The following is a 15,553-nucleotide window of genomic DNA, read 5'->3' as shown; positions in this document are numbered from 1 at the left end:
CATTTGCTCCGATGGCAGTGTGTAATTATCTTCTAGAAGTGGAAAACGATGAAGGGTTTGATAAATCTGTCTTTAACAATAACAAGAACTGTGGGAGTAAAACACTCCCACATAACATGCGTGCATAACGATCAAAAACCGGCAGTACAGCGAGAAGTTATTTTCATAAATGCATTTCTTTTTTCTGCCAGGAACATGAGTTTCTTTAAACATACAAGTTTGTTTTGTTTGAGCTTGAACATTGTTGACACACCAATCCTGGTTTCATCGAAAGTACAGATAAACAAAGCGCACGTCCTAGATTCTTACACTTGCTAACTAGAGAGAGAGACCACTTAGATATAAAATCTAAAAAAGGAACAACAAATCCTAAACTCACCTCTCATCCAGTCAACAACCTGTTTTGGTGTCCACCTCGTTACTGGATCCATGGCTTTAAAACTTCAGTCCAACCGGTTAGAGCTATTCTCAAGAGAGATTAATAATAACGTAATAATAAAGTACGTAAAGCACCAGCGTGTGATCGGCACTGATAAACGATTTCATTCTTTCACTCAGTCCTCCAGAAATCCAGAAGTAAGCGCGGCTCCCGAGATATCTCCATTTGAAGCAGCCGATTCTCTCACATGGACTGAACGATCAGGATAAACTCACGAGGAGAAGAGTTCATCTGTAGACACATATATCAGATTTCAGTGTGTGAACCTCCCCTCAGTCCAGCGGAGGAGGAGCAACGAGGAGTTCCGCTGCGGCCGAGCCGCCTACCGGCAGCTATTACTCGCGTCTCCCGATGTTTGACTTCAGATATCTATAACCTTTCAGTTAATCATTGGCTTTCAAACGAGGAATGCTTGAGTCACATGTATGACATCATCACCGGAGCATAGGAATTCATTTGGGAGATTCCTTTTGTAAAGTACCAAACTTATTCACATTTTTGGAATATTTTAGATAAAATTGCGCACGTTTTTTAAAGCAGATTGAACAAGATTAAACAAACCAACAAACAAACACATGGGCACTGATTATTAGAGGTTTGTGGGGAAACTGATCATTTACTTATGTATTTAAGTTGTTCAAGCTATTGTGGTGGGATATACAGGGAAGTCTAAGGACAGGTTTTATGGTTACACCATGCACTTGAAGTGTACAAACCCAATAGAGTACTGGGTTGTATAAGGTAACTATATTGGTTAAGGTTAGGTTTAGGGGTAGGTTCAGAGTTAGTTATTAAGCTTACTCAGTTATTGTAATTGTTATAAGAAGTTCATAGTATATGCAGTACAGGACTGTAAAATGAAGTACTACCAGTTTTATGGTATGATTAAGTTAAAGGGATGGTTAGGGCCAACAGTGTCATTGATGTAATTACAGAAACGAATAACAAATGTAGCTACATGCAGGTATTGTTTTATATATATATATATATATATATATATATATATATATATATATATATATACAGTACTGTGCAAAAGTTTTAGGCCACTAGTATTTTCACCAGCTAAAAAATGGTTTGAAGTAAGTTATTTCTATCTTTTGCTGTAGTGTGTCAGTAAAAAATATCAGTTTACATTTCCAAGCATTCTGTTTGCCATTAATTGTAATAATCTAGTGAGATTTTTGTTTGCACAAGGAGTCTGACAACAGCCAGTGCTCCACACTGAGATCTAATCTCACCATCATCCAGTCTGTCTCTGGAATGACATGAAGAAACAGAAAAACTGAAACAGAGAAAATCCAGAAGAACTGTGGCAATGTCTCCAAGATGCTTCAAGAGACCTACCTGCAAAGCTACCTGAAAAATTTTGCGCAAGTGCACCTAGGGCAAAAGCCGCTGTAAACACAAAGAATGGTCGCACCAAATGTTGATTTCATTTAGTTAATAGAAGGTAATTGATAAAGAAAATCTATTTATGACAGCATCCTCATTTTACAGCATTTTTACACAAGTGCCTAAAACTTTTAACAGTGCTGCAGCTTTGCAGGTAGGTTTCTTGAAGCATCCTGGAGACTTTGTCACAGTTCTTCTGGATTTAGTCTGTCTGAGTTTGTTCTGTTTCTTCATGTCATTCCAGACAGACTGGATGATGGTGAGATCAGATCTCTGTGCAGAGCACTCGCTGTTGTCAGACTCCTTGTGCAAACAAAAATCTCACTAGATTATTACACTTAATGGCAAACGGAATGTTTGGAAATGTAAACTGATGTTTCCTACTGACAAACTACAGCAAAAGACCGACTTTAACTGACTTTAATCCATTTTTTAGCTGATGAAAATACTAGTGGCCTAAGACTTTTGCACAGTACTATATATATAACTACAATGAAAAAAAAACATGTAAGTGCACTGCATAAATGTTAAATACACTTAGTATAAAGTGGGTCAAAACTAATTATGATTAATCATTTTGATGTCATCACCTGCAGTAAAATTACCTTGATATCAGTCATTAAAAAAGCAATTAGTAACAAAAAAGTCATTTAAAAATAGCTCAGAAAAGTCAAGCTCTAGCATCAATTGTTTTAAAATCCTTTGATATGTTGGTGTTTAATGCAATCTATTAAACAACCTGTTGACTAGAGCTACTTTTTGATTCCCTTATAACACGTACAGTTTTTACAGTTCTGTGATGTCTGCCCAGCTAGTGTTGTTACTGTTAACTAAAACATTTTTGTTCATTAAAATACAAATGTGAAAAGCACATCAAAAATGTACTAAAACAAATGTAAACTGAAAATATAATAATAAACAATACTTGATGAATAATACAAAAATAACACTGGACTGCACACTGCAAACAATATAGACTTGTGGTAGTGCCGTACTTTACCAAGTAAAATGATAATTGTACCACACTGCAGTGACTATATTTTCAAAATGAATACCATAACTACACCCAGTGCATGGAAAACTCATATAACTACGTGAGGGTGCAATAAATCTGGGGACTTTTGACACTGGAATTCATGGCAGTATCACGATCATGCGGTGTTTAAGGTCTTGTGCCTGGGAACACCCAGATCAGTGGGGATAAAAGCAGTCTAAGATAGAGACAAACATAGACATTAAGAGCTTCCTGCCTATATCTGTTTTCAGATGGAGAACCTAAAACACAAACTGGAAATAATCATGAATCAACTTGGTTCAGTAAACCTTATGCATGGGCAAAGTTTTATATTACTAAATAAAGCACTTAGAAGCCAAGGTTGGTTTTACCACTGCTTTGTAAACTGTTTATTAGCTGTTTCACATTATAAACAGCTGTTTGAAAAGGATACATGTTTAAAGTTACATTAAAAGCTTTCAGATCACACCGGGCCGTGAGGAACACGTGACAATAGCAGCAGCTTGCAGAATCACATAGGCGTCACAAAATGGTATGATTCTTCACACAGTATGTTTGTTGATCCATAAAACAGTTTACATTTAAAGTCAAAAAGGCTACAAAGTATAAGGCTACTATAAAATCTATTATTTATATAACAGGCAAAAAAATAAGATATATTGAGTACCAACATTTATTTTGTAAGTGATTACAAAATAAAACGGGCCTTCGAAAGCCAGAGGATATAAAGAAAACACTGTTGCCGACACAGCGAACCCTGTATACCGAGTCAGATCCGGGATCCCTTAAATGTCTTTTGATACTTTATCAGTCCAGACATACAGCATGCCGCTCCAGTTGGAATAATCTCACAGAATCTTTACAGATGAACAGTGAATGTGTGAGAAAAATTGATTGTGTGAAAAAAGTTTTGAATGATGGTATATTTTGGGAACATTACGAGGCTTCAGCGATAGGGTTCTGACTTTTCTTGTTGAGGTATTCAAGAACAAAGATCTGCAGGATCTTGTTGATATTGCTGATGGAGGTTCGATCCAGGTTCTCCTCGTTGTCGTCGAAGGTGTGCCACACCGCAGGAAAAGGAGTGGAAATGAGATGGAGAATCCGAACCCCTAGAAATGCAGAGAAATACATACATAAGGCCTAAATGCTAAATTATAAAAAAAAATATTGATCATCTCAGAAAGGGGTCTATTACCTCGGTTGAGAAATGGTATGTGGTCATCCAGAATTAGACCCACGTGCAAGCCAGGCCAGAAGTACTGAACCTCATTAGGGTGATTCTCTAGGTGACCGAGTGCATGCAGCCGACGCTCTAGATAGGAAAAAGAGTTTTTTCTTTTAACATAAATTTATTTCATTTATCGTTTTTATAAACGTCAATGCTACATTAAACAGTGTTTTAGACTTATACTGGTGTAGATGTAAAAGCAACAGTTTTCAGTAAACAACAGAACAATCTGAAAAAATATTACATTCTGTATTCAAGACTTTTGCAGAGACTATGCAGAGATGACTGAACTAATAGGCTACAGGAAATCACAGCTGTGTGATAATGCTTTTATACAGCAGTTCAATAAAGAAGACGTTAATACTGAGTAATGGCAGTACACTTTAACCAAGACAACAGAAGTAATTATGAAATTACATGTAAGTCCTACCTAAATGGGTCATATAACATTGCATATAACATACACTTAAATGGTTACAGTATTAAGTATTGAGTAATATAAATTAACATGCAATTACTATGGAGTTCAAGTCAGGATTAGGGTTTACGTTAAGGTTACTTGCATGTAATTAGGCATAATTTACTGTTATTACTACAGTAAGCATGTGTAACGTGATGTAACTAGCACACTGTAAAAAAAAAAAAAAGTGTTACCATTTAAAATAAAATACATTTTCTAATTGCAAATCACATGCAATAAAAAGACCAAAACTATGAAATTCCTATTAAATCAAATTTGTACTTCAGTATATTTTTAAGTATATTACTTCCGCAATAAGTACTCTTATTACAACGTATGCTAAAGTGTACTTCTTTTTCACAAGGTTTTCCTAATAAAAGTAGTTCTGAAATCTGAAAAAAAAAAATCATTCTAATATGCTGATTTGCTGCTCAAGAAACATTTCTAATTACTCTTTCTTCTTCTTCTTAAATATTTTCTAACATATGTCTTTACTATCACTCTTTATTCATTTAAAGCATCCTTGCTAAATGAAATTTAATTTATTCCTTCTTCTTTTTTTAAATCTCACTCCAATTTGTTGAATGGCAGTGTTATCACAGTTATCAAACAGAACAGAGAAATACTAACCAATATTTTGTAGTCTGGAAAGCCATCGGGTCGTACTGGAGAACTGGTTACCGAAGCGAGGATTAGGACCTCCAATCAAATCCAGGAGAACAAACAAATCCTGGTGAGAAATCAAATGAATTACCAATTCAAGACTAAATCATTTTTTGTAAATGTTTGCTTGCATTCATATTCTTTAACCTTACATTCACTTACTAATATAGTATATGTACCATTATAACTCAATACCATTTAGGTTCTAATATGTATACTTCAGGTACTATTTAGTATCTATACCCCCAGTTTCACAGACATGGCTTAAGCCTAGTCCAAGACTAAAATGTAAGTCTGAGCTGTTTCACCTAAAAGAAATTTGCACTGATTGATTTTGAAATATGACAGTGCCCCTGTTTTGTCTCAAGATGCACACCAGTAATGTTTTTTTTTTTTTTTTTTTAGGCATGTTTATAAAAATTACTTTAATGTCCTAATTGAACTATGACCTAATACTAATTTAATCTAAGCCCTGTCTATGAAGCCAGTCCATAAGGCACTAGTATGCACAATTTAGGTGTAATAAGGTACAAAAGTGTACATTTTGAAAAAGTACTACCCCAGTGACAGATTGTGTACCTTCTTCCTGAGAGTGTATATGACTGTCCATTTGCATATATAACATAATTCAGAACTCTATATTCTATATTCAAATACTATAGTAATGGTGAATGGTGTACATTTGCATCTAACATATATTTCTTGATAACACAGCAGTAAAATAGCAGAGTATGAGAAACCAAGAGAAATCAGTGAATAACAAATTATATATGTGAACCTTGACCACAAAACCAGTCATAAGGGTCAACTGTTTAAATTTTTTGAAGATGTATACATCATAAGGAATAAATAAGCTTTCCATTGATGTATGGTTTGTTACGACAGGACAATAGTTGGCCGAGATAAAACTATTTAAATGTCTGGAATCTGAAAAAAACAAACAAACCAAAAACCAAAAAAAATCAAAATATTGAGCAAATCACCTTTAAATTTGTCCAAATTAAGTTCTTAGAAATGCATATTACTAATCAAAAATTAAGTTTTGATATATTTATGGTAGGAAATTTACAAAATATCTAAACATGATCTTTACTTAGTATCCTAAAGAATTTTGGCATAAAAGAAAAATTAATAATTTTGACCAACACAATGTATTTTTGGCTATTGCTACAAATGTCACAGTGCTACTTAAGACTAGTTTTCTGCTCTAAGGTCACATATAAGTGTGTTCCTCACAAAAAATTTAGAAATCTTAATAGTACCTGTGACAGGCCAAAATATTGAATTTTGTTATTCGTGGAATAACACAAGGATGAGTAAATGAATAAGAATAGTATCCATTAATAGTAACAGGAAACATTTTTCTAACAATAAGTAGGGTGCAGTAAGTGATTTTAAGATTAGTCTGGCTGATTATCAACTATATTCATGTATTAATCATTGTTTGTGAGAGAACTGTACAATGCCATCGAGCTGGCTGGTGTTGGTGGCTTCCGGTGGATGTGCTGTTGTTGCCATTTTATGGGCTAAATGACGGGAGCCGTAGAGAGAGTCTTCAGAGGTCCACTGGTAAAGAGCCTCCTCTCCATCAAAGAAGAATAGCTGAAGTGACAGATCTGACCCAGAGTCCTGTGAGAAAGAGAAAAACACACACATGCTGCCATCTACCTGTGACAATACAGAATGCAGCACAAATAATATCATTTGATATGTAAATGCAAAATGAATCCCACAAAATTAAAGTTCCGCTACCAACTGAAAAAGAGAGATTTGTAATGGTATAACATAGTTATTAACAAAACAACAATTCAATTAAATAAAGCTTCCTGTATAGTTTTCTTTCAATTGTTTTCTCTTTTTACTGATAATCTTCTTTGATAACCCAAAACTACTGCCATTTCAGCAGCAGCTCGCCTGATTATACAGAAGCTGATTCATTTACAAGACTAACAACTTTTTTTTAGCAAGGACTTTAGAAAAACTTAAGTTTTTTTATATGAAGGCAGAACATGACAGGAGCGGTTTTTACTTTTTCTGAAAAAAAAAAAAAAAAACTGGTTAGGGATTTTGAAAAAAATTAACCAATATCTATATAACTATATGACAGGATAAGGTTTCTCTCAACCTAGAAACCCCCTAGAGCACCCTAGTACCAGCACAGAAAAGCCATTGCAACCACTGAAAGCAACTTAGCAACTACATTGTCACATTCAAGCAACCACACAAAAGCCTGAGCATCGATGCTCACTATGCTTCCTTCCTTACATTATATTTCTGAAGTGCGAAACATAAAACTGTGCTTTTAGTATATTTCAGCATAAACACACATCGCTAGTTGATATGTTGATTACACTGATAATTGCAGGCATTTTTTGTATTTCAGGTTTTCTAAAATTTTAGGGTTAAATATGCCAATAAGACATTTTTTAATGAAATCTGTGCTAATTTGCATAAATGTCTAGTACGAAAATCTAAACACTGGATGAAGTCAGTTTCAAAATTCTTGTTTATTTTTCTTTTTCTGACATATTAGAGTCAAACATTTTTTAGGTTTCATTTTTGCAACACCATAATTCAGAAAATACTTAGAACAAACAGAAAATATATTTTTACTTTTTGTCGGGAATAAAATGTTAATATTGTAGTAAATGTTTTTTGGATGTTTTTTTTTTTCCACTAGTCTGAAAAAAAACACTTTATAAAGAACCAAAAAGCCCAAAATCTCAAACATGAAAGTGTCTCCCCTTGAAGAGAATAAAAAATAATACAAAAAATAAATTGGTCCTGCCTGTTGTTGATTAATTCCAGCAGAGACGTTCTACAATGTTGTCGGTTGAAGTTGTACCTAGTCATGTCGCCGGAATTTGAGTGAATGTGCAGTGAGTTAGGGTAGCCTACTTAGCAGTAACTGGAAACATGTACACGATATACTGATTCAGACTGATTGAGACACCCCCAAGTGGTCTTAAGGTATTTATTTCAGCAAGAGCTAAAAGCAGACATGAGTCTGATTGCAGAGACACTGTGTTATTACTCCCAAACCATTCAATCTCTCATCGTGCCTTTACGCTTTGCACATTCATGTGTTTTGCAGGAGGCGTGGCTTTGGAGAATGATTATTATGGTGTCCATTTCAGCTGGAAATTGCAGTAAATTGGATATATAGGTACATTTTTAGAGTTTTGCATATCATAATCTAGGGGTGCACAATTAGTCAAATTTCTAATCGTGATTACAATTACAGATGCCACAATTATGTAATCGTTCTAAGGCACAAAAAAATCCACTTACATTATTCTGCTTTCTTAAAGGAGAACTTCCAAAACAACAATTTACAAATAATTTACTCACCCCCTTGTCATCCAAGATGTTCATGTCTATCTGTTTTCAGTCGTGAAGAAATTATGGTTTTTGAGGAAAACATTTGAGGATTTTTCTCCATATAATGGACTTCAATTGTGCCCCGATTTTGAACTTCCAAAATGTAGTTTAAAGGGGTCATCAAATGCAAAGTTCGCTTTTTCATGTTGTTTGAACATTAATGTGTTTTGGCAGTGTATGTACATCACTCCACAGAGAGAAGAGGGGGCGGGGCGAGCAGAGCTCATTTGCATTTAAAGGAACAATCCATCAGAATGAGATGATTTTTGCAGAGCTGATTTTGACAAGGTAAAAAGGGTGTTGCTTTACACAACCACTGAGAATTTTTAATCAAAGTATATTAGAGACTTTTCATTAAGACCCTAAAGAATCATATCAACTTGTGGAAAATGGGCATCCGATGACCCCTTTAAATGCAGCTTCAAAGGGCTCTAAACGATCCCAGCTGGGGAAGAAGGGTCTAATCTAGCGAAACAATCTGCCATTTTTTCCAAAAATATACTTATGTATACTTTTTAAGCACAAAAGGTTGTGTAGCACAGGCTCTGGGATGCGCATCCATGACACTACGAATCATGTGTAAGTTCATTGTCTGTGTACTCCGGCTCAAAAAGGCAAAAATCTCATTTTTCCCTACAACTTCAGAATCGTCCGACATCGTTGTACCTTTTTGTTTGTAAACAGCGTTTGACTTCCTTGCACTTTCTTAGTCTTTGCCTGTTCGCTTTGTAAACACTGGGTCTGTAGTTCCACCTACGTTCTGCGTGACCTTTGACTTGATTCAACAGTACGTAGTGTCGTGGATACACATCCCAGAGCTAGTGCTACACAAGCTTTTGTGCTTTAAAAGTAAACAAATGTTTATTTTCGAAAAAAAAAATGACAGATCGTTTCACTAGATAGAACCCTTCTTCCTCAGCTGGGATCATTTAGAGCCCTTTGCAGCTGCATTTAAACTGCATTTTGGAAGTTCAATTGGGGCACCAGTGAAGTCCATTATATGGAGAAAAGTCCTGAAATGTTTTCCTCAAAAAACACAATTTCTTCACGACTGAGGACAGAAAGACATGAACATCTTGGATGACAAGGGGGTGAGTACATTTTTTGTAAATTGTTGTTCTGAAAGTGGACTTCTCCTTTAAGATGTGTGGGTGTGTGTGAGAGAGAAAGAGTGTGTGTATTTTTCCTACAGGTTATCTTAAGTTTTTTTCCTCATTGTTTTAATTTTTACATTTTTACTTTTTTATATTTAAAGAAGAAACTATATATAAAAATGTACATAACATACAGTTGCTTCAAACAATGGTATAAAGCTATTCAAAACATCATTCAATGCTCAAGGTTATGGCTATAGAGGCAGTGCTTTAAAGGGGAATTTTCCAATCAATTTTAACTGTGAAAGTCCCACAGCTAAAGCAAAGCACACCATCATAAAAGCACATCTGTTAAAACTAAAAACAAATATTTGAGAAAAATCTGAATCAGCTACTAATGAAGTAGTTAGTTGTTCAACCGTGACGACCCACCCCTAGTTCCTGTGTGCACTGCCATACCTTCAGGGTCTTTAGTTCGTCATCTTGGGCTCTAGCCAGTTCCAGAATCATAGAGCAGGGAACAGCAGAATCTGTTGCCCCGAGAAATTCGCGGCCGTCCCACTGTGGAGGGTAGTATTTGGAGTCAAAGTGGCAGCCCAGAACCAGCTGACGCTTTGCAGCAGGGTTGAGAGTTGCAATTATGTTGGTAAATGGAAGTTGGCCATAAGGCGTATGAGCATAGAAGGCATCCTCTGTCACTTCCCATCCCGCGGTCATCAAGCCGAGGGTCGATTTAATATGCTAAAGAGAGAGAAATTCGGACACTGAACACACTGTCACATTTAAACAGTAGATTTCATACACAAACACACACTGACCTGCTGAACATTTTGGCTTCCAGTTGAACCAGGATAGCGCACAACAAGCATGGGCTTCAGGTCTTTCTGCCACATCCGGTCCAGATCGGTACGAGATACGACACTGCTCAGTTCACTGGAGCTCAGTGTGGTTGCTTCATGTTTCAGCTGAAGTGAAAAGCAATAACAAAAATCTTTATACATTCATTTATTTAACAGTGGGGTATTCATACTTTTGTGTCACAAGTCTGAGTCCAAGTTAACATGCTCCTGGGGCCATGACAAGACCAAGACCAAGACCATGTCCAAAAATATGGTCCATCTTTTCATAGTATTTTCAACTACAGCACTCCTTTTGTGTATGTTTGTGTATATCTACTGTATTTTATAATATTCCCTCTGTTTACTGCTTAGTAATTGTTAATCTCTTTGATTACCATTAGTAATCGAAATGATGAATCAATCAGATTGAAAAGCCTTCTGAGCTCAATGCAAATGAAATTCTGATTGAAGTGCAAGGAGTGGTGTAGAAATAATCATATGAATAAGAAAAAATTGAAGGGATGTTTACATAACACCATTTTTATCTAAAAAGAGAAAACTGTTTTATGCATTTTGGCCATTTATTTATGAGACAACAGCATTTTAGGTGCTTTTGAAAATGGGTTTCAAAGTGCACGTTTTTTAACATGATACTATTATCGTCTCAGTGTAAATCACAACAACGCAGCTGTTAGTATGTAAATGTTAGAATCTTCTCAGCTGGATTGACAAATACCATGTCCGCATGCACAGTGCCTTGATGCATGTTTAATATATAAGATTACATATTATAGATTACATATTATAATAAGATTTCTGTTTAATACAATTTACTTCTTACGAATGTGCATGTTTTACAAACTCGTCAGTGAAGAAAGCTGAATATTTACTAAATATCTGCAAAAAAAAAAAAAAAAACTTTTCTGACATATTTCAGATGTTTCCTTAAAGGTAATTAATTAAGGTAAACAAAAATGGGTGGTCGGATTGCAAAGTTTAGGGTTTCTATAAATAGAAATTTCTGAATCTAAAAATGGATTGCATTCATTCGGATTGACAAAAATTAGTGCATGTAAACATACCTAATTTTGTTACAAATTTTAGCATAGCTCTGATTCACTGGCAGGAAATGATTGTGTGCATGACCGTAAATCTGCTATTGCTTTAATACAGCACTTCAATAAACATAAAGGTTAGTAATTTATTTTAGAGACCAGTTGTTTTTGTTTGTTTGCATCCCTGAGCAACACACACTAGTGCTACGTCATTCCTGAATGAATTAGTGTTCCAAACAAATCAATTAAGTGAATCATTCAATGACTCATTTACATATTCACTACCTAATGGCCTAACTATGTAAAATCCCCACACAGACTGAATTCACAGACTAAAGTTAAATTTGACATTAACATCAACATTTGGGCAGCCATTCACTTGCATTATATGGACTCGTAGAGATTTATTATTTTTCTAAATAATATTGCTGTGCTTTGTATACTGCGTAAATCGATATGTAAATGAGATGTTGCGTCTGTGTTCTTTAATTTGCACATTGTTAGTAAATCACCTGCAGAAATTTCCCCTCCCATCTGCACTGTTTCGGAATATCGCTCTCGCGCTAATTGATGCAAGTGATATTACGATATTAGTGATATTACGAGGGACATGGAGTGAAATCTGCACTGAGAAACTCCTTCATTGGCGGCAGAGTAATGAGAAGCGCCAACACGTTTTCATCCCGCCAGGATGGCATCTAGCATTTCTTGTCTCTGCCGTTTGTAAGGTCTTTCAGTAGTTGTGGTCTACTAAAAGCTTTAAAGGCATCAGGTCTAAAGTGGAGAAAACAAAGACGTGGGTCTATAGGAAGTCTTAATCGTCCACAAGCATCTTCCCATTCTTTTTCTCCTCTTCTCATCACTAAGAAAACCAATAAAGACTTACATCGCTTTTCTTGTTGCTCTTCGACTGAAAATTACAACCAAAAGCCGCACAACATAGAATCGTATCACTATTCCTGTGTATTCAGAGTTTTTCACCAAGTGCAGCCATTTCACGTTATCGAAATAATGGCGCCCCCCATAGTCCAAAATATGTTAAAAAAGGATGTGCATTTTTTTTTTTATACGGAGTATCTATTACACTAAGTGCAAACAGCTGGCCTTGTTGGCAGAGGCTATTTACACTAACTCCACCCAACAATGTGTGATTGGGCTAGTCGACACTACAAAGGGCAAACAGTCTAACAACAGCTCCAGTGGTGTAGATGGTAAAGTGCGTGCTGTAGTCGTTTTAAGGTGATCGACCCGGGTTCGAATTTGACTTTTGCCATACTTTTTTTCTCCCTTTTCAAATCTCATATCACATCGGAAAGGCATTTATTTTTAATAAAAATGAAGGAACTAATTTAAAAGTTGAAAAAAACATTATTGGGTACTATTAGGGTGTAGGGACGGCTTTATTGTCCCAAAAAGGTGGCATCTAGTTAACAATTTGAATTAAAATTATAATTTATGCACAATGTGTTATTGCTCCATACTGTTTTATAATGTACTACAATACTGCTATTTTTACTTAGTGTAAATAGAATTCATTGCTATTTACACTTAGTGTAAATAGCCTCTAGCACTATTTATGCTTAATGCAAATAGCCGCTGACATTTTTAACATAATGTAAATCTTCTATGGGTTTTACGTTTTATTAAGCCATGCATAAGTCTTAATACCTGGGGTTCCTTTAAAGAAAAAAAGGTCAAATATATCTGGGATGGCATATACAGTATGCTGAATACCTCTTTAAGAGACATCTTCAATGAATCTGATTTGTGAAGTTCTTTATTCACCCATAATGAATCATGTCCAAAAGTCTACTCTTACTCCATTTTCAAAGCTGAAGAAAATTCCTGACTTGCAATACATGCAATTGTCATACAGTGACTGCTATTACAGTCAGACAAACATGATGATTATACTCTTGCTTAATGGCAATGTTGCAACCAAACTAGTACAGTCTTGTTTGAATGACAAATTATACACTGCATATGTCTAGAGGATAATTATGTGTTCGAACTACATGCCAACAGAAGGTTTGAAATGACATTTAAGAGCGGGAAACACAGCTGGACGACATTCATAGAGGATATCTGAACAGTCTGAAAAGCTTGTGATTATATATTCTTTCATGAATAACAATTTTAAAATGGACAGAAGACAGCTAATCAAACTACTTCTGCTTTAAACATGATATTGATCTTCTGATAACTAAGCCTATTTGTTTTGTTTTTTTTTTGGTGTCAAAGTCCAGTTCATCCTGTGCTGTGATTATTGACTCTACGTGTCTTGTTTACGCCACTTAATGACTGTAGCTTGATATGAACGACAGAGAGGAGAATCCATCTGGCAGATAAGATTAGATACATTTTAAACATTGTGATATATCAACTTGAAGACAACACTCAAAAGTAAACATGGTGGTGAAAAATAAAATTATATGAGATTCTATTCCACAATGTGGCTTGTAAGATTTTTGTATAAATATAATACTCTACAGTATTTTCTAAATATATTCCCACTGTCACTTGTCCTTTTCAGTTTTCTGAAAACATGCCGAAACCCATTTTTAGTACAACAGCAGCACCATACAAACGTGGATAAAACATTTCCCCAAAATGCAGATCTTCAGAACAGAACAAATGGGTTTAGTTCTATAGAGAGACAATCTATAAATATTAAGATCTCCTACTGGTGGATCAATGATGGGGATCCTGCTCCCATAGCAACTAGACAATGGGAGACAGACTGAGCAACATGAACTGAAGTCTAAAGATGTAAGTGACCAGTCATCTACTTGTAAAGTCACGAAGCAAATGAAGCTTAGTTTCCTCTGTCAGTTCAAGCCTCAATTGGAAATTTGAAATAAAAAAGAGGACATACAACACAAATACGAATGAATGCATGAATAAATAAAGAATAGAAATCATTATGCTTACATTATGTTATGTATTAAAAATAGACAGAAATTCCCTGTTTAATTCTAAAGACATTTTAAGGCAGCAAGTCTCTCTCTCCTTTCATGAGAAGCATTATAAAATATGTTGAAAATAAATAATTCTAACACAACATTTCTCAGAAGCTGGTAAGGAATTGCTTCAAATGATTTTTTTTTTAAAAAGCATCAGTTGTGTAAAGGCTGATACCTTTTCCTCCTGCCACGGAACGGTATCGCAGCTCGTCAGCGTCGCTAGGATGCCAATCAGAGCCAGCAGACTCGTGGTCCAGCGTCGTTCGGCCATCTCCTCCGTTCTGTCCGCTCGACGGTCTCCCAGACTCCGGCCAACTCGGATCATGTGAGAGAACAATTTACAAATCCTACTATGGCGACGGCCTGACTCATGAATATGAATAACATTCCGTGACGCTCGGCAAACTGATTCGCTGAAAGACGGACATTGCTAAGATGAGGGCTTGGCTCATGAATATTAATCACGTAACAACACTGGGCGCTCAAAGAAGGTTACCAAGCAACGTCAGCGAGGCTTTATTAATATTCATGATTGACCACTAGATTCGGCACAAAGAGACAGCTGTTTGCAAGCAGGAGTTCTGACCTCGCCTCATTTTCCTGCCCTTAAATAAACAAACTATTTATTTAATAGTGAGTTGCAGTCTGTAAGACCAAAAAAACAAAAAAAAAAAAAACAAAAAAAACAAAACATAAACAAGTTTATAAGGTAGGTTTCAAGATATGGCTTAAAGTGATAGTAAAAGCACAAATGAATTCGAATTTGTTGTTGTTTAATCTTTTTTTTAATTATTGTTATTTAAAGAATGTTAGTATGTTAAAGAATCTAGTGATGCGGTTGACCATTTTTCACCCATAGGGGACAGTTCGCCTGAATCAAAATATATAGGGTTAAAAGAGCAGTTGTTATCTCATTCATTTTCTCAATGTTTCGGTTTGAAACCATTTAACATTCAGTAGTCTTTTCCAAATAAATGTAATGACGTTGAGTGGGTTATTCAATCTATTATATTATCTG

General features: G+C 35.5%; 2 protein-coding genes across 2 annotated transcripts in view; both read right to left on the bottom strand.

The window, feature by feature from the left end:
* LOC127179490 (connector enhancer of kinase suppressor of ras 3) overlaps positions 1-709 on the bottom strand; it is a 43,408-nt gene extending 42,699 nt beyond the window's left edge. The window contains exon 1 of the mRNA XM_051133032.1: positions 380-709. Within this exon, the coding sequence (XP_050988989.1) occupies positions 380-431 (52 nt within the window). The 5' untranslated portion in view covers positions 432-709. The remainder of the gene's footprint in view (positions 1-379) is intronic.
* Positions 710-3,210: 2,501 nt separating this feature from the next.
* qpct (glutaminyl-peptide cyclotransferase) lies at positions 3,211-14,891 on the bottom strand. The gene is made up of 7 exons (XM_051133902.1): positions 14,711-14,891; positions 10,497-10,643; positions 10,138-10,419; positions 6,665-6,832; positions 5,171-5,270; positions 4,048-4,164; positions 3,211-3,961 (listed from the first exon to the last, which is right to left on the bottom strand). Exons 1-7 carry the CDS (start codon positions 14,858-14,860, stop codon positions 3,786-3,788), a joined length of 1,140 nt encoding a protein of 379 aa, XP_050989859.1. The 5' UTR covers positions 14,861-14,891; the 3' UTR covers positions 3,211-3,785.
* Between the last annotated feature and the right edge of the window lie 662 nt (positions 14,892-15,553).

The sequence above is a fragment of the Labeo rohita genome, chromosome 17 (assembly GCF_022985175.1).
Source record: "Labeo rohita strain BAU-BD-2019 chromosome 17, IGBB_LRoh.1.0, whole genome shotgun sequence".
Lineage (NCBI taxonomy): Eukaryota > Metazoa > Chordata > Actinopteri > Cypriniformes > Cyprinidae > Labeo > Labeo rohita.
Note: the sequence above shows the minus strand (reverse complement) of the source record. Positions and strands in the feature narration are given on the sequence as shown.